At 39.0% G+C, this 21,803-nt stretch overlaps 1 protein-coding gene across 5 annotated transcripts in view; it reads left to right on the plus strand.

Annotated features, from left to right (window-relative positions):
• Positions 1-21,516, plus strand: part of KIF16B (kinesin family member 16B) — a 131,890-nt gene extending 110,374 nt beyond the window's left edge. The window contains exons 26-28 of one of the 5 annotated variants that reach the window (XR_003915973.1): positions 4,981-5,064; positions 6,588-6,963; positions 20,158-20,262. Coding sequence is in view for 4 of the 5 variants with exons in the window: in XM_029961654.1 (XP_029817514.1) it covers positions 4,981-5,064; positions 20,158-20,316 (243 nt within the window). In the remaining variant the exon portion in view is untranslated. Of the gene's footprint in view, positions 1-4,980; positions 5,065-6,587; positions 6,964-9,018; positions 9,187-10,472; positions 10,763-20,157 lie in introns of those variants that run through there. The other 4 variants (XM_029961654.1, XM_029961655.1, XM_029961656.1 and 1 more) reach the window with 4 other exon arrangements.
• Positions 21,517-21,803: the final 287 nt, after the last annotated feature.

The following is a 21,803-nucleotide window of genomic DNA, read 5'->3' on the forward strand; positions in this document are numbered from 1 at the left end:
AGAAATTAAAGGACACCCTTCAAATGCTGCTGGCTTTGTTTTTTATAAAGGCCCTGAAATGAGAGTGGACCCCATCCCAGGCAGAGCCTTTTGTGGTATTTGGAGCCTTCATTTGCACTCTTGGTTTCCAAAAGACTGGTCTCCAAATTTGCATCTCTCCCTGGGGCTCAGTAGTTGAAGGCTATGAAGTATAGTTTCATTTTAAAAGGGTATGTTGTTCCCAGAATCATAACGTCAAAGAGTTGTATATAAGATAAAATAGGTGACTAAAAAAAGGGTCACTTGCTGTTCTGCCATCTGCTCTTATCAGCATTAAATGCCTGCTGAAAACCTTATTAAAACCAGTATCCTGGCTGGAATGTGGGAGAAGTAGAGGAATACATTCAGCTGTCTTACATTTACTAGAATAGCGCTTACCGGGTATGAAGCACCTTCCCCTTGAGGACTGGACCCAGCACTGTCTAAACTTGACTGTACTAACTTACCAATAGTCCATTGTGGCAGGTAAGCATTGTTTCTTACAGATAAGATTGCTGAGACACAGACAAATAACATGCCCCCAAGTAATACAAGACCCAGAAATAAAACACAGCCTTTATTTATTATAAAGAAATTAGGGAGTAAATTGAAAATGACTGTTTGCCTCTCCCTAAGACTGCTACTGCCTAGCAACGATTGCCAGATAGGATAAACATCATTAGCCGTAAAGTTTAATGTCTAAAAGACATTAGGCATGCTGATATGCAGTCTCGAGGTGTCTGTGTACTATTTTAAAATATATTTTCTGGCCTTGCCTTTTGGGTCCAAGAGTAGTCCCAGCCTTGCCCATGGTATATGTGCACACTCCTATGGATATAATGGAGTTTGAGTTGCAGCGATGCTGTAATTAAGTGTAGTAGGGAAATACTTCTGCAGCCAAAATAAAAATTAGAAATCTTGCACGCTACATACATGAGCTTCGCAGGAAATCATTCAAGCCCTCTCTTCCTGTCAGGCTGCGGAATATGCCTCTTAATTTCCCCCGACAGAAAACACATCACCTCATCAGAAGCTTTAGAAAATGACAAAACATCCCTGCTGAAAAGGACTGCCTGCCAAACGCTTCCATTGCCACTGCAGCAAGGGGGACAGGGAGGGGAGGGGTGTGCTTCAGAAATTTCATGGAAGAAGAATAATTTATCTTGCTACCTGTAAAGTCCCACTGTTATGCCTTGCATTGCTGCAAAACGTTCATCTCGTAATCAAGGTGTGACCCTTGAAGAATTAATTTGAGCAAGAGGATACACAACTATTTAATTCTAAAAGAATAATTTATACTCCTGAATCTGGATGGTGTGAAATTCTCTTAGAGTGTTGGAGCCAAGACAAACATCTAGGTGCAAAATCCACCTGCAGATCTCTTACATATTTCAGTGCCAGAACAAAAGCGTCTCAGTCACATACTGTGCTGTGTGCATTAACCTGTAGCAGTGGTTATCTCGTCTGAAGTTACAGTGCAGTTTCTTAAAGGTGCTGTAGCATTACTAACAATAGAATCTGAATTTATTGAAATATTTACTACTGCACTTCAGCTTAAATGAGTGAGGTATTTTAAATAAACCTCAAAATTCTATTGAATCATTGCTTTTCTGAATCTCACACTATTACATTCAGAGTCTGTATATCAAGTAATACATTAGGACAGAGAATTTTTATAGACCATTATCGTAACATTTATCATTACTTCAGTGTATTTGTATTGCTGGACTTTGTTCCATTTCTTTTTTTTATAAACCAAAGTTATGATGAGGTGAGAATGTTTTATCATCACTGTGTATTTGTGGGACTCTTGCACCGACACATTTTTCTTCACATTAAAGGAATAATTTTGAGTCAAAGTGACAAAGATCCATGGTGTCTATATATAAACACACTACCTTTGGTAAGTATAGTAATAGAGTATTTTTATATAAATATAGAGTATTTTTATATAAATATAGTACAATAGACCAACTTCCTTTTACAGTGACACTTCAGTCACATAGAGGACTGCATAATTTACATTTTCAAGCTGAGAAGAAGGTGGGAACTGGTGCTGTGATGTCTGGATTAAGTGTTTGTACAGCCTGAAACTCAAACCTGCAGAGTTTTGAATGTCTCTTTTTCATTTTGGTAGGGATTATACTCTTGGCATGTAGTGGTGTAGAGCCCATCAGAATAACTGAGTTGCTGAAGTGATGATGAAATATGGCTGGAGGATTTTCTATCCTATGGCTGGGTGGTCATCTGTTGTATGACAGATATGGTCTCCATATTTTATTTGTGAGATGGCCATTTGCCAATCATTTAGTTAAAGAGGAGCCAGGAGACCCTTGGGAAAGTGTGAGACACAGGAATGTTCCAGCGGGCCCAAAGGCCTGCGCCTTCTGTAACTGGCCCAGTAAAAATGCTGACTGCAGTAGATGATCAGTCCTTTGTAACAAGAAAAATCTTTCCAAGTGACATATATGTATGTATAGGTATGTTCTGTATACACATAGGTGTATTACAAACATAAGTAACTTACATGTTTGTGTCAAGAATAGTTCAGCACATTGTTGTTCTGATCTGGATGGTGGCTTTTATTATGTACAAAGTATTCAGATCCCCAGGTCTTGACCAGCAGTGAACTTATGATTTTCGTTTAGGTACATGTTGTGACTTAGAACGTTTCAGAGCCAAGTTTACTGGCTGAGGCCTTTCTCTTGCATATTAAATTTATGCATGGTACTGGTTTGGGAGTTTAGAAGTATTAAAATCATGTGAGTAGCTGCTTTGGTTTGAGAGAGTTTAGCAAAACTTAGTGGCTTTAGAAAATACAACTGTTTTTCTCCTAAGATATATCCAGAAAGCTAAGAGATTAGGAATACAATTTACCCAGCCCAAAGTTGTGTAGAATCAGTCTCAAAATTCCTGTTAAGGTGAAACTTGATTTAGATAAAGAAATCATTCCTGATTTTAGCTGTAAGCCCTTGCTTTGACTCTACATAGTATGTCTGAGGATGTTGTAGCACTAGGTTCATTGTGCAAATTGTTTTTTAACAGACACTATTTTAAAATTCTATAACGAAAGTATTTGTTAGCAAATAAATATAAAAACAATCTTCCTAGGGCCAAGAGGGGATTGTGTGGTAATTGTTTTACCTTGCTTGTTTCTGGTAGTGAAATGATGCAGTACTATTCAATAAAATACAATTTCTGCAGGGGTGGGATTTTGAAGTTTATGAAAATATTAGCACTTATAATCCTGTATAGGTGAAGAAGTGAGTAATGCAGTGAAAATAAGTCCCAAGGACATAATTATAGGATACTGTTTGGTTGTGTACTGCTTGTCCTGCCAACATGAAGAAGCAGACACACTGAGATGGAATATGGTTGGAGAAATTTGAGGAATATAATTGGGACATGCTGGCAAGATTGATGCAGAGCAGACATCTCTCCATCTCCTCTGGTGCCCCTCATCTCTAAATCACTCTTTTGAAGATGTCTAGCTATTTCTTTAAAATTATCCAAGTTGGAGTTGAACCAGAGAATGGGAATAAATTATTTGTATTGCAGAATTCCTATGTATTTTAAAGATGCTTATGTTCAATGTTAATAATAGAGCTCCTCATTTAATTCAGTATATTGCTGCTCTTTGTAACCAGCCATAAATTCTCTACAGTCCTGTATGTGCTGATAGACTAGAAAATGATGCATCTTTTTTATTAGTTCAATATCATCAAATAGCCAGGGGAATTCATGCAGGAGGCATTTTTACACAGGGCTTTCGCCTGCAAAACAACTCCAGCAATGCCAACGGGAGGTTGCATATTTCTATCTCATACAGTGAGTGCTGGGAAAAAAATTGGGTTTGATGTGCTTTAAGTGTAAACACAAACTGTGGGGAGAGGACTTGCTTTCTCATGCATTGTTCCAGCAGCAGTGGCTTAGCAGACCAAATTCATTGGTACTCGTTACCAGCTCTGGAGTCTTTAGTGTGTTTTCCAGATATAGCCGGCTGGAATTAGTTCAAGCATTTTATTTGTTGGTGTACAAGAAGGGCAGACAGTTCCCCCTCTCTCTCCCTTACCAGTTTTGCTTGCCACAGTTTCTACAGGATGGAAAAAGAAATGAGGGGATGGCTTTGAACATCTCTGTGGAAGAACTCCTAGAAGGACATATCTGAATGTTTGTTTTTAGCAGTTGTGCCACTGGAAGATTTTCATTGTCAATGTGATAAATAGGGTTTTGCATGCTTGTGTGGATTCTCTTCAGAAATTAAAGCTATCAGCTTCCAGTGTGGATGCACATTTGAATGGAATTGGGCTCCAGTTGAGTTACATCTCAAGGAGTCCCATTCCCCATCATCGTAGCTGCCAGCCCAGTGTAGGTGCCTGGTTTCAGCCTGTCCTCGCTGTGAGGGAAGAACTGGTAGTTCAAGGCACAGTGAAAGGTTCAGGTCAGGTGTCAGCTGGAGTCCAGCAATGCCATCTTCCAGGGCATGATTTCAGTGGTAGTTCTTAGATCCAATGATCTTACATTTATGGTAGAACATAAGAAAAAACAAACAAATTACACAACAGCATGGCTAGAGACAACAATTTTTAAGAGACTGAATGTAGTCCTTTAAGATTCACAGAATTCCTGCAGAGATCTTTCTTATTTCCTATTTGATGCTATCACATCACCTTCAGATTGCAAATTTTTAATATTTATGTGGGCAATCAGTGGCAGTCCACTTCCCAAATTTTTTCTTTCAGTCACTCATTGATGACAAAACACACTGTTATCTTAGCAGAACCACAGACAAGACCGTGCTAATGTCAGTAGAAACATATAATGTGATATTTACTAGTAGCATATAGCGTAGCTCATGAGTATTTGGTTTTTTCTTCTTCCCAGTTGCTTTGTACTTTAAAGAGGATTTTCTCATTTGAGCTTGTCACTTCTGATGCCGATTCATGCTTTAATGTCTTCCAGCTTGCCACTTTAGAATTCCCTCCAAAGAAGCTCTTTGGAAACAAGGATGAACGAGTGATTGCAGAACGAAGGAGTCACTTAGAGGTAATGCCAGCTTTTTAACAGGCTTTTGTAATGTGTTTAGGTGGAGTACTCTCTGCTTGACCAACAGAAACTGTTCCCATATGGTCAACATTAAATAGCCTGCTTTAAGTATTAAGTTACTTGCTGCCTCGTTTAACACAGGAGATGGCAGCAGTAGATTGCAAAGTAATGAAACATCTCTTAAAAAATAAATTACTCCTACTCTAAGAAAAAAAAAAGCAACTCTTTAAAGATATTCATAGGAGGTACATTTATTTAAGGGGGAAAGGTGGTGGGTGAGGTAAGTGTTCACTGTAGACAGATGGTCTCTGTGCAAGACAAGATTAAAAAAATATATTGCTATTTTAAATGCAATTTGTTAGCTGAAGATTTACTTATTTTATCATAGTTACTATATCCAAATGCCTCATGACAGAAGGAAAGCGATATTTAGGCATCTCTGAGTTTTATTTTGTAACCCAGCTTTCTGAATGTATTCTTTTTCTTTCAATTAATTTTAAAAATTAATTTTATTGTGGACAAGGTTATTGAGTTTGAGGGTTTGAGTTATTTTGCTGTTTCTGCAGTGCCATGTGGATTGCATAATTTTGAACTCCTATCACACATTAGGTCTTTATATTTCTATGTTAATGCATGTTTTATTGCAGCCCAGTGGCAGGAGGTGGGGTTTGGGGAAAGAAGAAGAGGCGTGATCAAAGTCTAAACTATACACCCTGCAACTATATTGTAGCCACATGGGGATTACTTGATCATGCAAGTCATTAGGAATTATATTCTTTGTAGAACTAAAATAGCATTAAGTAGAGCTTTAGAGAAATTAATATAAAAGTAAATTGCTTACAACTGAAATCTTCCCTTACATGTTTTGAATTTTTTCTACGTACTTCACCTTTTCTTTGATCTACCAACAAAACATCCTCCCACTGACTTTTGATGTGAGGTTGTCGTACATGGAGCATAAAATGTAATTTTTTTCTCTTTCACATGCTCAATATACGGCATAAAGACACGGCCACATTCCAGTCTAGTACTCAATTTGCATAATTTGTACCAGTAAGAAATTTAATCCCTTAATCTTTCTGACCTTTCATTGATTTAATAACAGATTTTATTGTAATGTTTCTAATGTTAAAACTGCTGTGCATAGTGATGCTTTGATCCTAGTCATGTAGTACTTACAGCTCTCTATATAGCCAGGTTTAACTTAAGATTAAATGGTATCTATTTTAGCTAAATTCAGTCATTAAAACCTCATTACCTTTATATTTTGCGAGCATAATGATATATGACCATTGTTCACATGAATATATTTTGCCATATGCCACTTGGCCATGCCACTCAATAGTCCTGACAGATCACTCAGTGTTGAGGAACTGAAGATCTCCTGTGGCTTAGGGAAAGTTAAATAAAGAGGACAAGGAGCCAAGCAAATGTTAACAACCTTGCCATGAGGAATTCAATGCAACAAGCTGATCAAAGTTCCCCTTATGTCCAGATCTCTAATCGTGATATTTTCTTCGCAGTGGTTTGCTGTGGCTTTGCCAACAGCTGGAAAGTTTCAACTCATATAGCTGCAGCCTCCTTGGTGAAGAGTGAGAGAAACCACCTAGCAGTGATAGTTTCCAAAGTCATGGAATGCATCGAAGGCTCAAGAACATCTTGAGTTGCGCTGTAAAAGTGGAAGTTCCATTGTGATAGTGGAAGGTGGCACAGGCACCAGTTCTGTTTAAAATGCTGGCTGTTCCTGCCTCGTGGCTTTCAGTCCAGTATGAACCTTGAGCACATTTCAGTGGCTAACTGGAAAGTAGTAAATGGATGGCTTTGCCTCTGTGAGGGACATAGTTTCTTGGCCTTTGGACCACAGCACATTTCTCATGTGGGAATTTGATCAGGAAGAAGGTGAGGGCGTTAGAGCTTGGTATCAAAGAGAAACATGGCTTGTGCTCAGTTGGCTTTCATACCTGATCCTGTACCTTGATTTGCTGAAAACCCTTTGCAATCTCTTTCAAGCCTCACAGGTGATGTGTTGATATGGCTGTAGTAGAGTATAGAAGCTTGTTTGGTTGTTCCACTTGGTTAGTCAAGAGCTGATGACTAAAACAGTGTTTTTAGAAAAGGCAAAGCACAGCTTCCAGACCAGCACAAATATTTTTCAACTTCTGAGCTGACTTTATTGACCAAAAATAAATGACAGCTTGACAAATACCGGTCCAATAAATGTTTGAACAAATATTCTGTATTGTAAGATCATTAGTAGAGCTGTTATCCTGGTGGTGGATGATAAAGAAATTACTCTGCTCTTACAGTTTTTACATTAGATATTTATACATCTTCAATAGGCTCGGACTTCATCTCATTTTTCCTGAACTTTTTAGATTGAAGTAGCTTTGGCTAGTCCAGTGCTTCCCCCAGGTCATCTCTGAGCAACTGCAGTTTTCCTTGCACTGAATTAGATTTGTCCAAAACATTCTTTGAAGGACACTCTTCTTTAGGAAGAGTAGTTTTTTCTACATGTCACCTCTCCTATTCTTGCGACAGTGAAAAAAGTGCTGACAACAGCAGTGGGGTTTGTGATACTTGAAATGTCATTGGGGGGCTGGCCTTGTAACCGTAATTAGGGGGCTGGCTGTGGTAGAGTTTGCTTTGTTTTGAGATTGACACATAGAGTTACCTAATTTCAGCCTGCGATTAGAAGTGGGCATATTGTGTCATAGCGGAGATGAAATTACTCAGAGTAAAAGAATCCAGAAAGCCCCAAATTATGAGGATTGTGATTTTTAAATCACAGTAAGTGCAAAGTTTATGTAAAACATTAAGTTCTTTTATTTATCCTAGCTGATACAAATGCTTGATAATCAAAAAGCTTCACAATGCCTTGTTTTAAGGAATGCACATTACATGAATTATTTTTGTATGAGGTGAAGCTGAGAAGTCATCTTTGATCTCCAGCATGATATGTAGTTGCAATGTAAACACTTTTGCTTTGGTGTTTGTTGGTATAATATCAGATCTTTTGAGCTGTATCTTACATTGCCATAGAGATTTGGAAAAATAATGTGCAAGTTTGCACAAAGGTTTTTCCCTATACATCTGAAGAGAAAACACCTAAATTGTATTTAAAATTACCTACCCAAAATACCCCGTTGCAATCTATTACTTTAGAATTTCATCAGGGACCTGTTGCAGGGCAAAACTCTAAATTAATTGTTCCGCAGTTTAAAGACTATAATTTCACTTCAGAGCCAACCTTGCTTGATTAAATCCGCCTTAAATGAAACAGCCAAGAATTCTTTTGATTAAAGTTAATGAACAGAAGTTAGTGTGTATCTGTCCTTTCATGCAATTAGAAATCAGTAGATAAGAGTATAGGATCCTTTTTTTTAAGTAAATTCAGATGATGTATATCCTTTTTTCGTATTTTTTAAGCAAAAACTTCATAAAGGCAGCACTTGTCACAAGAAATAAGTGAGTCACTGAATGTATCTGTTCCTGTTTTAACTGCAAAGTCACTTTTATTCTTTAGTGAGTTGCTAGATCTGTAAATGACAGTAAAAAGAAGTTTTCCTGAAATCCCAACTTCTTTGGATACTGCATTTCTGTATCATATGATTCCCCTGATTATTTTTTTCCTTCTTTTAGACTCATGCTTTGTTGTGGTAATGAACATTATTGTTAGCCCTGTTTTCCCACTGTGCAGCCAGAAAAACTGGGCAGGAGCCTAGGCTGACATAGCAGATTGAGTTGTGTTTCTTGACTCCTTGGTCAGAAGCCTTGCAGTCATGCACTCAGCTAGACCTTCTTTACTGCTCTTGCTCTCACCAGTGTGTTTAGGAAAAAGCGATTGCTATGCTTACAAAATCCCAACAGGTGGTTGCTTAAAGTAAAACAAGAACTCTCCCAAGCCTCAGCCTGTCTCCTTGTCTCTGTTCCCTGTTTCCTTCTCCCTATTCCCAGGCCTGCATTTCCTCAGGTTGGTTTGCAGACAGCAGAGGAGAGCAAGCAAAATCCCCAATTGGCTTTTCAGGGAGGTATCAACAGACATTTCAAGAGTCAGCAGGAGTCACGTGTTGCCTTTTGGTGCCACTTACAGAGCTCAGGGAGTGAAAAGTCAACCTGTGACAGTTTGGGAAGGTGAGCCTACGTCAAGTTTTGTAGGAGCACATACATCTTCCTGGCATTGCCTCTCCTCTTCTTTGTTCTTGGTACTTTGAACCTCTTTAAAAAATAGACGTGCTCAATTTATTTAAAATTAATAATACAATTGTCCTTAACCTCCTCAGTTCCTGGTGTCTGCTGATGAGGATTTCAATGATAGGTGTTTCTGCAAGAGGCAGAAATAAATCTTGGAAGAGCTGCATAATTCAATTTTGCTGTCCAGTCTGTAGCACTGGCTGGGGAGAGTATTGTAGACACTAAACTGGCTGAAATGTTGCTGTTACCTTCAGTCAAAATTAACCTTCTAAAAGTAGATTACCTTAGAAGCCAAGTCCTTTGTTTGGTTTTCAGTTTGCGTTTTCACTTGAGTTCCTTTGGAGGTGACGATTTCTAGGGCATTTTTGGTATAACGCTCTAAAGTTAACCATGCCATCCTTCCCTTTTAAAAGTGAGAGTCTGCTGGGTTTTAATGGCTCTAGGAACCTGGTACTTAAGGAAAACAGGAAATAATGAAAATAGCACCTTTTGTTGAACTTGAATTCATTTTTATTATTTAAATGTCTTAGTAGTTTTCAAATTAACACCTTGGTGGCAACCAGCAAAAGAAACATCAGAGGATAAAAAAACCCTCAAAATACTTGTTGACAAATTTGGGCAAAAGAATATTCAAGTCTGCCAGAGACCTCATTCGTTGAGGTTTTCCTTGCAGTCATGAGGACAGAAACATTTAAATGAGATTTTAGATGATTCATCATCTGAATATTGAGTATGAACTTCAGTAGCACATCCCTGCTGGCACACTGGCTTTTGTTTCACAGGGCCATCCCTTAATATGTTTAACAACCTGCTTCATTCTAGTTGTGGGTCAATTGATGTTTCTATTGCAAAAATCCGATCAAGTGAGGTTTAAGTTACCATGTCTGTTTGATATTTTTTCCTCCCTCACTGACTCCAGTCACAAAGACTTTTCAAAGCTACCATATACATATTTGTTCAAAGTGATTATTGAAAAGAAATTATTAGACTTGGGTATCAGCTTACAACAGCATCCCTAATACCAAAGCTTTTTAAAAGGAGCTTTAAAGGCAGCTACTCAGCAGCCTGGCTCTTACAGATTGAATGTTTGCTTCTGATAGACCATTTGTAAGTACTTTTCTTAGCAGCATCTAGATGAGATGGACTTCAGAACGCGTTCAGAATACATTTGGTAATCATTGGAAGATAAAAGAAAGCTGTTCTTTTTTTTTTTACAGACATGAATGCACACCAGAAATGACTACCAGTGCAGAAGTAAACTGCTGCAAATGCTGTTTGATAATCCTAGAGAGGCTTGTTTCATATCCATAGTCTGAACTACAGAATGCAATATCTTGGAGTGATGGTTTTAATTTCCCACTAGAGGAATAGGGATGCAGTGGGAGCAGGGAAGGAAAGAGCACAGGTGCATCCACAAAGATAAGAGGGTGTGTGGTTGGGCCATATTGTGAATATCAATATACGAAATCCATAGTTATATGGATAGTTAAATGAAATTCATGTCATAGATCATTTTCTGTTAGGTACAGTTAGTCTATACTAAGTGCCTTTCATAATCTCTAGTAACCATTGAAAAATTTAAGAACAAAAATAACTGCTTTTCAGCAACAACACTAAAGTCTTGCCTTGCCTACAGACAGTAAGACTTTGCATTTAGCCATCTGAGAGCAATTCCACACGTTGGGTCCCCATCCGTCAGTCTTCATGGCTTTTCTGGTTTTGAAGCATCAGCCCTCAAAAAAGTTGCAGCTTTCAGCACTGAAGCATTTAATCTTTTTTGAGTGGTTCTTCTTCTTTTGTAAGACCCAGTTGGCTTCAAAAAGTGAATAAATAAAATTAATTTTACGTATTGATTACAGTCACTAGATACAAAGAAGCAGAAATTAGGACTTTGTGTAGGTCAGCAGTTGATCCCATACCAATAAAATGTTACTTTGATTAAATACCGTAGACTCTCAGCCAGGCCCACAGCAATACAAGACATTATTCCTATAATAGGAACAGATGATAAAGATGATTGTTTAGAAGGAGTGAAAGCCTGGGGTTATATTCTGGATGAGTTAATTTTAAGCTCTGGTCCAACAAACTATTGGATGCAGAAAGAATGATGAGCCTAAGCAGCCCCTTGGTCCCATTTGCTCCAACTCAAGATGTTATTCAAGATCGGGTCTGAAACCCCATTTTGCAGAGTTTGCTATAGGTAACTTAGCATAATATACATTCCCCTTGACAAGAATTTTGGTGTTTCTTTAGCTGTATAACTTCATATCCCTACCTCAAAAATGATCTTTTGAGATCAGATGTTTATGTCCATTGCAACCAGAATTAAATAGGATTTGCACTTTGGAGGCATTTGGTTTTTTCTTTCCTTTTTAGATATTTCAGAGTATCAGGAAATAAGGAGGTATGTTTATCACGATTTAGTAAGTTTAGAATATGTGACAGCATATAGTTTGAGCTCCAGTTTAGCTCCAGATCTAATGTGTTTTGCTGTCAGGTCAGAATAAATTGCCCAAGATCCCCCTACAAATCAAGTTTTGAAGTTGTGTACCTTTATCTCGGTCTCCAGTAATGGCTCTCCACATTCAGATGTGGGCAGATGAATAAAGGGGGTGCTTAGCCAAGGACACTGGATTGAACTCGGTGCTATCCCTTTTCAAAGCCAGCACATCAGTCATCCTCCAGCATCTGATTTCACCAGAGGAAGCAGAGGGTGATGCATGTCAAGTGCTTTGGTAGCTGTTCGCCAAGGCCACTCCAGCAGACAACGCTGTCACTGCCGGCCCAGGGATGCGTGGTAAATTAAATCTTGTTGTTCTTTCTGAATAAATTTTGACAGGACTTGTTTTGACTTGTGCTCTGGAGAAAAGATGAGTTTCCTTCACTAGTCAGGTCTGTTTTGATCCTTTTCAATACAGCCACTCACTTCCTGAAGACAACTCACACTGATAGAGCACCTGTAAATCATAGCCCTTACTGCCTTTTTTTTCACTTTCCTGCCAGCCTACAATCCAGTTTTGATCAGAGCTGCCTAAAGCAAATAAATATAAGCTTTTAGCATGCAGACGTTCTAAGAAATATGAAGTCCTGTGGATTTTAAATGAATTTCAGTCAGAATAAGATTGTAATTTGGGATGTAGACTGTCTTCAGAAGTTAATTCAACTGATGTGGCATAATAGTAATTCAGCATAATGTGTGTGTATGTATGGCCAGTCTTCGCGAGCGAAGATTTGGGAAAGGTCATTACCCTTCGAGCCTGCGCAGTGGATTTTTTAGGTGAGACACAGTGTGCGCTGAACTGAGCCCACCCTTTAATCCTGAGGTTCATCTGCCGGGGCCGAGCAAGCTTGGACAGTGGCAGTGAGATCCTCAGGATGTAGGTTTGTTTAGAGTGACCTTCTCTTAGATGGATGGCCTTACAGGGCTGACGAGCTCCATCTGCCCGGAGGGACTTTTCCCTGACCGGGAATCCAACCTGGGTCGCAGCGGTGAGAGCGCTGCAACCTAACCACTAGACCACCAGGGGCCCCTAATTCAGCATAATGTGCTCATGCCATCAGACTTGCACAGAAAAATGCTCCAAATAGCTATAATGAATAGTTTGGATTTTGAAAACCTGGGAGAGCAATTTCACCTTGATTCATAACTGGCATCTCTCAGAATACATGTACATTAAGAAAATTCAAAAAGGTGTATGAATTCAAGTAAATTTCAGTACCACCTTGGGTAAAGTTAAGTTTTAGTGGCAGTCAAACACTTCTGGAAATGTAGTGGTAGAATCTGCTTTCACCTGTACAGCTGTGGAGGAAACTAACCCTGATTCACGGAATCTGCATTATGCTGTGCATGAAAAACATAGACAGACTTTCTCAAGGGGATAAAAATGTAAGTTCTAGGGTTTTTTAAATGGAATTTAGTCTGGTTAAAGAGCTTGATTCTTACCTGCTTAGTTCCAAAGTCGTTTAGGTACCTCTAAACGTGCTGTGTATGGTATTGCTGCATCTCTCTCTGCTTTGGGTAAAGTCCATCCCCAACACAGACTTCTGCAGTGTTAGTGCCACTGCAGAGACAAGAAGTCAAGTATCCATCAGTCAGCTTTGTAGCTCCAACAACGGCAACGGCTTTGAAAGTAAAATTCTGGTTTTATAGATCCAGCATCTACAGCCATGTTAATATTTGGGGACTATATAGGTAAATCAATTCACTAACAAAAGAGCTACATTACATTTTTGGTAGGAGCTTGCAGACGCACCTCCTCCCATCTAGCTTCTTAGCAAACAAGTTCAGTCCAACAAGTTAAGAGCTTACATATGTGTGTCACAGTCAAATTGGCAAGATGTTTACTAGTAAATCAAAAAACCCAACCTAGCATAATTTGCCACACTTGCATTATTTCTGTTAAGAGATGCTTGTAATGTAGGATTTGTTTGGGATGGAAAGTGGTGTGTGGGGTGGAGTTGTACGTGCAAACACACAGGGTAAGATGATACTGACTGGGATGTTCTGGATCAGTCTATTTATTTATTTATTCACTGACTACTAGGCATTACCTGTAAACAGCCTTGCTTCTGATTAGACCTAATCAAAGTGAGCAGGAAGGGTTTGATTAAAACAAGCCAATCCTTTATTCTCAGCTTGTGTTTATCTAGCCATGAGCCTAATTAATGCCTGTCAATCTGAAGCAATTACCCCCCCCCCTTTAGTATATGACTAAGTGGTGACTTGTCATTTTCAAATATGTGAATCTGTCTGTTCTCCTGAGAAATCTCTTTGTGCTTATGCAAGTCATGTGTGACTCAAATAAGTTCTCTGATACGTGGGACAGGCACATTCTGGAGATATTTGTCACCTCTGGCTCCTCAAGGAGGCTTTGCACTAGACACTGACGGTGTCTAGTACTGCTGGTTTTTTGTAAGGAGAACCCAGCCATCCTGGTCTTTCAGCAAAAGATAATTGGTCCAGGTGATCCTGTCATAATTTTAGAAGCTTTGTCTCCCAAATTTTTCCACAGAAATAAGATCCTTCAGGCACCAGGTAGTCTCCCAGGCAGTAAGTATTTTTCTCATTGCTCTGAAATCGCAGCTGCACAGAATGACCCTAAGGGTGTGTGCAGAGATAAATGTGTGCAGATCCAGAGGTGACATTAGGTGCTTCCTGAGGGGCCTGAAATATCACTTGAGATATTGAATATCGCATGCTGTTCCTCTCACATACTTTACTCAAATCTGCTTTATGGTATCTTGCAATATATGTCAAGGTGTTGGGGAAAAGAATTGAAGCATTGTGTTTTCTTTATTAAAAAAAAAAAAAAAAGAAAACCCCACAGAAGACCAGAATGTTTCTGAGCAAGTTCTATCTGGTGAGTGGAGAATTGATATGAATCTGGAATTGATGGAGGTGAAGGTACTAGTTGTAGCCCATGTATGGTCCCCCATCCTTTTGGAGTGCTGTCCTCCAAAGTAATGCCACCTCATATTCTGTACTCTTGCTATCTGCAAATTCTTTCCCTGTTTGCTCAAATTTAATAAATCCAGAAATGGATCTGAAACTACTGTGAGAGCTATGAGAGCATTATTCTGGCAATTACTCACTCTTGATTAGCAAGTTTAGCCTTAGGTGGTCCCTGAGGGAAGGGCAGATGGTTTGAGCAGCAGACATAAGGGAGAAACTTAACTGTGGTGAACCAACTTGTGACCTGGAGGGCTGAGCTATCCTTGCAGACTGCAGGAGGAGCCTGCACAAAACATCCCACTTTGGACAGCTTGAATACACCTTGTAATGTCGGGGTATTTGGCATAAGAGAACCTGCTCCCTTGGAATTCAGTTTGTAAAGGAACTTCCTGTATTGTGGCTAATGGCCTGCCCTGTCCTCCACACCTGACCCAGAGAATCCAGTCCTGTGTGGTGGTGGAGATATGATGTGTGTCCTGGATTAAGCAGAGCTGGCTTAGTTTACAGCCCTTTTCGTAAGGGTTCATATCTTCTTCACTCCAATCCTAACTTACCTCCCTGTACAGTGTCTGACTTTTGCCAGTAAGCAAAGAACAAAACACAAGGAAGTAGTAGATCCAATGAGAAGTTTGAATGCTATTTTTCTTACTGTGTTCTGTATAAAACATCTCCCCAGACAGGGCCCTTTGCCAACCTGAAGTCTCCGTGGGACACCATCACCTGTCAGTACCATTTCAGCCCAGCTTTGTTTTTGTCAAAAGGCTGTAGTTAGTGACAATAGCTGACGTTTCTGCAGTTTTGAAAAACCACTCTGGAAGTAATTTTTTTCTCTTCAGTACATCAATGGAAAGGTTTAAAATGGAGAAAGTTGGTTAATTTGGGGAAGGATCCCCAAATATTAATTTTTCCTTTGCTGTGCCCAACAATTACTTTCTAGGAGACAAAGGCAGGAGGAGATGCGCTCCCATTTCTGCATTCCATCGGGCTCCCTTTGCATGCCTTGTCTTCTAAGCAGATCCTTATTTTTATGATCACAGATTGGAAGCGAAGTATGTGCCTGTCTGCTTGTTTTGAGGTACAGTCTTCCTCAGGAAGATCTGACTTTGCAAATACCTAATTACAGCACAGTATGGTTTTTCAGAGTCAAGGAATATGTTTCAATCTGTCTGGTTTGGGGTGTTTGGTTTCTTTTTTTTGGTAGTCAGATTCCTATCCTATAGAAAACAGCTGTGATACCTGCGTATGCTTTGCTCTATGAATAATTCAAATCAAAGTCTGATTTAAAGCCTGCAGTGCTTAGCACTAGTCAACAGAATAATTATGTGATTGGTGCTGAGAGGAACTAGCATCTATATTAAAGGGGGAGAGGAGCCTATGCTAAAGTTAGATGAGCAAGTTAATTAGTCCTGCCTCTACCACCAGTGACCTTCGATGACCTTGTGGTAGAGCTTTTGACTGTCACATTGATGTATAAGTGTTGAAAACTTGGTATTGTTTCAAAGAATCCCCAAAGCCTTGTAAGGTTTATCTTATTAAAGTTTCTGGTGCTTTCAGCTCTGGCATATATTAGCAGGTGGTATTTCTAATGCTAACTGTAAAATGTAACTTTTAAAGAATTTTAAACACTGACTTTTTTGAGGGAATGGCTAGAAATAGCGGTATGAAAGCAAAAGCTCAAAGTTTTTTCGCTTTCTGCAAGTACCAGAGTTGATGAGTTTTTAAACACACCAAATTTTAATGAAAAAATCCAATTCTTGCTAAGCTCTGCTCTTGGTCTCTGAGGCTATTGCTGTTTGTAATGGATTAGGAGAACAATGTCGCTGAACTAAGTTCCTCTTTAATATACCACAATTGAAAGGATGATAAGAATTCCACATTTCAGAAAGCTTTTTGATTGTAATAACTTTAATAACTTTAAATTAAGTTATGGCTTTATATTGAAATGTATAAAATTATGAGGTTCCCACATCACCAAGTAGTGCAAAAAACATTAGAATGACTTTGCTGTGCTGATGGATTGAGCTCAGGATGAACACTGGCCTATTGCTAAAAAGGTGAACCCTATTAAAATGATTTTTAATAAGCTTTTAAAATGGTTGCCATTTTGCTATTTACATAATTAAAAGGGAGGAAAAGTACTCAGATAAGTAAAGAAAGAAAAACCTTTGGGCCTCACACCACTTTCTACAGTTTTGTTTCACTTGTAAAGTTAAAATTTGCAGATACAGCTGTCATAAATTTTAAATTAAAGGGCGTGCAAATTGTATTGCCTTCTAAGAGGGCAGAATCCTGCTTTTCCTGTTTTGGATTATTTTTTTTAACCTGCCTTTCTAACTCTATTTTGTACTCTAAACTAGTTCCTGAGTGTGTGTTTAGCCTGAACAACCAAACACTACTGATGTGTAAGTTGCCCATTTTACATCCCTGTTACAGTTCCAGGGTCCTGTGCCCTCACACTGAGACGTTTACAAACGAATCATTAGGATACTTTCCAGCAAACCAGCAGTGTAGCAGGTTGGATGCTATTAGTGAAATGAAACTCCAAAGTGTATTTGGAAGAACACTGATTACCAGGCTAAATAATCCAGAACAAATGGCCAGAGTTTTGAAAGGCTAACAAACGAAAATCAGTAATAAAACTGAGCCTTTTGGAATATTTTAGCAGTTAACTAGTTTTTTCTTTCCGAGATAATCATGCAAACCTAGTAGCTGTAACGTAGTGCACAGGGACAATGATTTAGTTGCTATCAGTAGGAAGCAAATCAGTACACTAATTTGTATAAAATTTGGACATGTTTCTATGAAGGCAACCTGAGCTTGCCAGTCCCTGCTAAGAATTTTTTTTTTCAAGGAACACATCAAAAGATACCAGAGTGCTTCCCACCTAGTTTTAACTCACCACAAATAACACTATTCTGTAAATAGAGAAAAATTGTGTCTGCTGCTGGAAGTGGATTTAATATGAAAGCTTTGAAAACAGCTTTTCTCCTGCCCACCAAGTCCTGACAGAGGGGATCCTTTCATCTAGCCTTGCTCCCACTCCAGCTGCTTGCAGTGGCCTCCTGGGTTGCAGTGTTGAATCCCTTCTGGATCCCTAAGAAAGTTTTCTTTCTGTCATTTCTGGCACTTGTTGCTGTGCTGCTCCACTCCCAGCGTGCTGTGGCCCTCATCCTCTCCCTATCCCATCTGAATTTGGGAAGCGTTGGTAGGGAGCACTCATCTTTTTCTCCTGTCACTTTCTTCATTGCCCTCATTGCAGCCAACAGGACAGAGCAACCTTCCCCTGTGTTGTCCAGCCACAGCTCTTTCATCGAGGCATATGCTTGTGGTGTGAGCAAACACTTCCACCATCAGTCAGTGTTCCCCTCACTCCAGGACGTCACTCCCAGCCAGCATCTTTGGGCAGAGCAGCCCGTATTTCAATGAAGCAACAGCTTCTTTGTGTCAAGGGCACACCAGCTCTGGGCTATCTTAACACATCAGCATTGCAAACAAGGGCAAATGCAGATCTGGGTTTTATAAGTGTGCTAATTTGCTCAGAGGTGGTTGTTGAAGAGCACATAATGCCAAGCCATATGGCAGGAAACCTTCACACAAAATTAATTCCATCATTATCTGGTAGAGTCTGCTTGTTGCCATTTTCCCAAGGATCTTTCTCGTATTCAGAGAATCTGTAATACTCACTGAGCAACTCTGGAGCACAGATCTGGGAAAAGAAGTGTACCTGCAGTTCCTAGTGTTTTCCTGTCACATAAGTGTATATTTAGAGCAGAAGGATTTTTTGTACTATGCCATTAGAGCTATCATGCCAAAACAATGAGTAATGGCTTTACAGGAAAGGCATGACAGTCAATTATCTGGCCATACATACCAAGGTGAATGCAATAGGTCTTGTAATGTGTCCAGCGAGATATTTTGGTACCTTTGAACCTTTGGTAGCCATAAACTGGAATTACTGCAGTAACTTTTCAGCACAGTGCTAAAATTCTAACATGTTTTACATTTGATTTTCTACCATATTCATTCTTCAGGCATTACTGGTTTGAGACTTTATTTTTAAAGAACCTTACATTGAGAACTAATTGTGATAAATGTTGATATGACATCTGTTGCTCACTTTAAATTACCTCTTAGTCTGTTGGAATTCATCTTGAAGGCACTTTTGTAATGAATTTTTTTTTCATGGACATTAATACAACCTGTGGCAGATCTGAATAAAAAAGAAAATTCACCATTCCTGCCAAGAGAATAGTTTATGTTCCAGCTGCTTTTTTTGTTGTTATTGTTTTCCTGCTTTCTGTGATATTAATACAGATGGTTTCCAAGGTACCTAAAAAGATAATAGGTTTGGAGGAATTCACCTTGGGAAGCAAGTGAATAATTAGGACAGTTTCCTGAACAAACCATTTCCATGACCCTAGAGCTGCTGCATTCAAATGACTAAACCTTGTGTTCTTCAGAGGAGAATGTGCTTCTCTGTCTTGCAGATATAATTCCCACTGAATCCCAGATTAGTGAATAATTTCATGAGTTATGACTTCCTGTGGTCAGTCTGTAGCAGAGCAAAGGAGTTTATCTCTACTCCAGATGACATTTCCTTTACAACTATTTGGATGATGTAGGGTATTTTTTAGCACCTGTCTGATCAATTGATCTACAGTGTTTCATTCAAAAGATATAAATATGACTTATTAAGTCATGCTAAATGTGAAGGAAGCTTAATCACGTTTGTGAAAACTAACTGTGTTAATATACAGCTGCCACAGTTTCTGTGGGTACAAATGACTGCGAGCGGCACAGAGGTTGGTGAATATTAACTTCTGGGATGAGAAGGAAGCATCTTACACATGCTTCTTATGTGTAAGACTTAAAAAAAAAAGAAATTTCAAGGGCAACTCAGTGAAAAGATGCTGGTAGGTTCTGAGATAATATGGAAGTCATGCAATCTTTCTGCAGATGGCCTTGATCAAAACAAATCCCATTTGTGGTTTTTGGAGGCTTTATGAGCAAAAGATTTTTGAAGCCCTTTTGTGTCCATATGTAGTGAAATTCCTGCAGAATGGATTTGAGGTTTGCACCTGCTATGGTGTTTGGTAATGCTAGACAACAGTATTAGCGGGTCATGATTAGCAGAAAGCGTTACATGACTGCAGAATAAACCAGAAAGCACCACACAGGCACAGAACAGAAGAATTGCAAAGCTGGGCAGAGGAAGAAAGTGAAAAATACTTATTGTCTGCTTTTCCTGAGCTCAATACACACATTTCAGTAGACCTATTTTATGAATGGATTTACATGCTGATATTTATTAAAAGGACTATTCACAGACCATGGCAATCTTGTTTATTTTATTTTTTACTTTTTTACACTGGTGTTCATTTAATTCTTCAAAGTGATTGTAATCAATTTGATCAAGTAAACCTTACAACATTTTGCATTTCCTTCCACAGAAATACCTCAGGAGCTTTTTCTCTGCCATGCTGAAATCTCCATCGTCTCCACTGCACATCGATAAGGTGGGGCTGACACTGTCCAAATACACCATCTGCGAGTTCTCACCCTTCTTCAGGAAAGGTGTTTTTGACTACAGCAGCCATGGGACCAGCTGACTTTTGGGCCAGGATCCTTGCTGGAGAAATGCAGTCAGAGTGGTGCCTTCACTTCCATGGTGTGAGAGGAATGAGAGGAAGGACAAAAAGCTGTTTTCCTCCATACTTGGAAAATTGCATCCAAACAACACCAAATAGAGAGACAGCTATACCCCAGTGCTATCCCATGTCCTTTACCAGCTCTCATATTAGTGCCTGCATTTTCCTGGCATGGGATATATGGACATTTTGGTGTGAGTTGTTCTGTTAATACAGTACAAAGATTCTGACTCTCCTGATGAGTTTGGAACCCCTTCTTGGCAGGAGTGCTTCCTTCCCATTTGCTCAGACAATTTGTTCTGGTAGTTCGAGAGCATCTCATGTTTGCCGTGGCAGTGTGTCATGCTGACAGAGGGTTTCTGAGCAGCCTTTTGGTTTCTGTCCAAGCTGTTTCTTAAAGAACAGTTTCTCTTTTGTTTCTTTACAGCATTCTGTCGTGTTTAAGGTAATGCTCACACTCCACTGTTGTTTCAATTTCTTTTCCCCTTCCAGATACACATTTTAGCTATTTGACTGTATAATTGTATAGTTTCCCTGAGAAGAATTGAAGGGTCTGGGTAACTTGAATATTTACAAAAATATATGCAACAGAAAGAATATAATTTAAACCCTGTCAAAGTCTTCCACACTTGGTTGTTTTGAGGCAGAACAAATCACTCACCATTAATGAAGAAGCAGAGGAAGCAATAGTTACCAAAGAACATGGTCAGCATCTTTTCAGATCTCCTAATTACTAAGACTGTAAGTGGAAACTCTGCACTGTACAGAACTCATAGCTATGCATAAAGCTTATGCAAAGTGCTATATATAATTTTTTAAATAGCTTCCTCACAATAGCTGTAAACCCAAAATTTTATTTGCATCAGTTAAAATTTGCAGGATTTGACTATTAGTACTTTAAAATTACTCAGGACTCATTCAGACTTGCACATGTATATATAGATAGAATTCATTTTGTATTGCTGCAGAATCAAAAATATCTGTACACTGGAATTGGTTATGTGTACAGGTTAATGTATAATTGGTTGTATAAAAATCAGAATTGAATGACTTCTAGTTATTAAAATGCATAAGGAAAAGCAAGTTTCATGTGCTGTTCATTCAGAGTGTGAAGCATTGTTTCTGAGGTGCCATCACTGACCACTGGTAGCTTGTGGTAATGAAATTATTTCATGTTACAGAAAATTATCATTAAAACCAAAAGTAACAACATTGGTGACATTTTTATTTCATGACCTAAATTATAGGACCAGTAATGTTTTACATTTTATGAGATACATCCACAGTCCTGAGGGAACTGGCCAAGGAAGTGGCTAAGCCACTATCCACCATGTTTGAGAAGTCATGGCAGTCCAGTGAAGTTCCAACTGACTAGAAAAGGGGAAACATAACTCCCAATTTTAAAAAGGGAAATAAAGAAGACCCAGGAAACTAAAGGCCAGTCAGTC

This window comes from Manacus vitellinus, unplaced genomic scaffold (assembly GCF_001715985.3).
Source record: "Manacus vitellinus isolate BGI_N305 unplaced genomic scaffold, ASM171598v3 scaffold_38_pilon, whole genome shotgun sequence".
Lineage (NCBI taxonomy): Eukaryota > Metazoa > Chordata > Aves > Passeriformes > Pipridae > Manacus > Manacus vitellinus.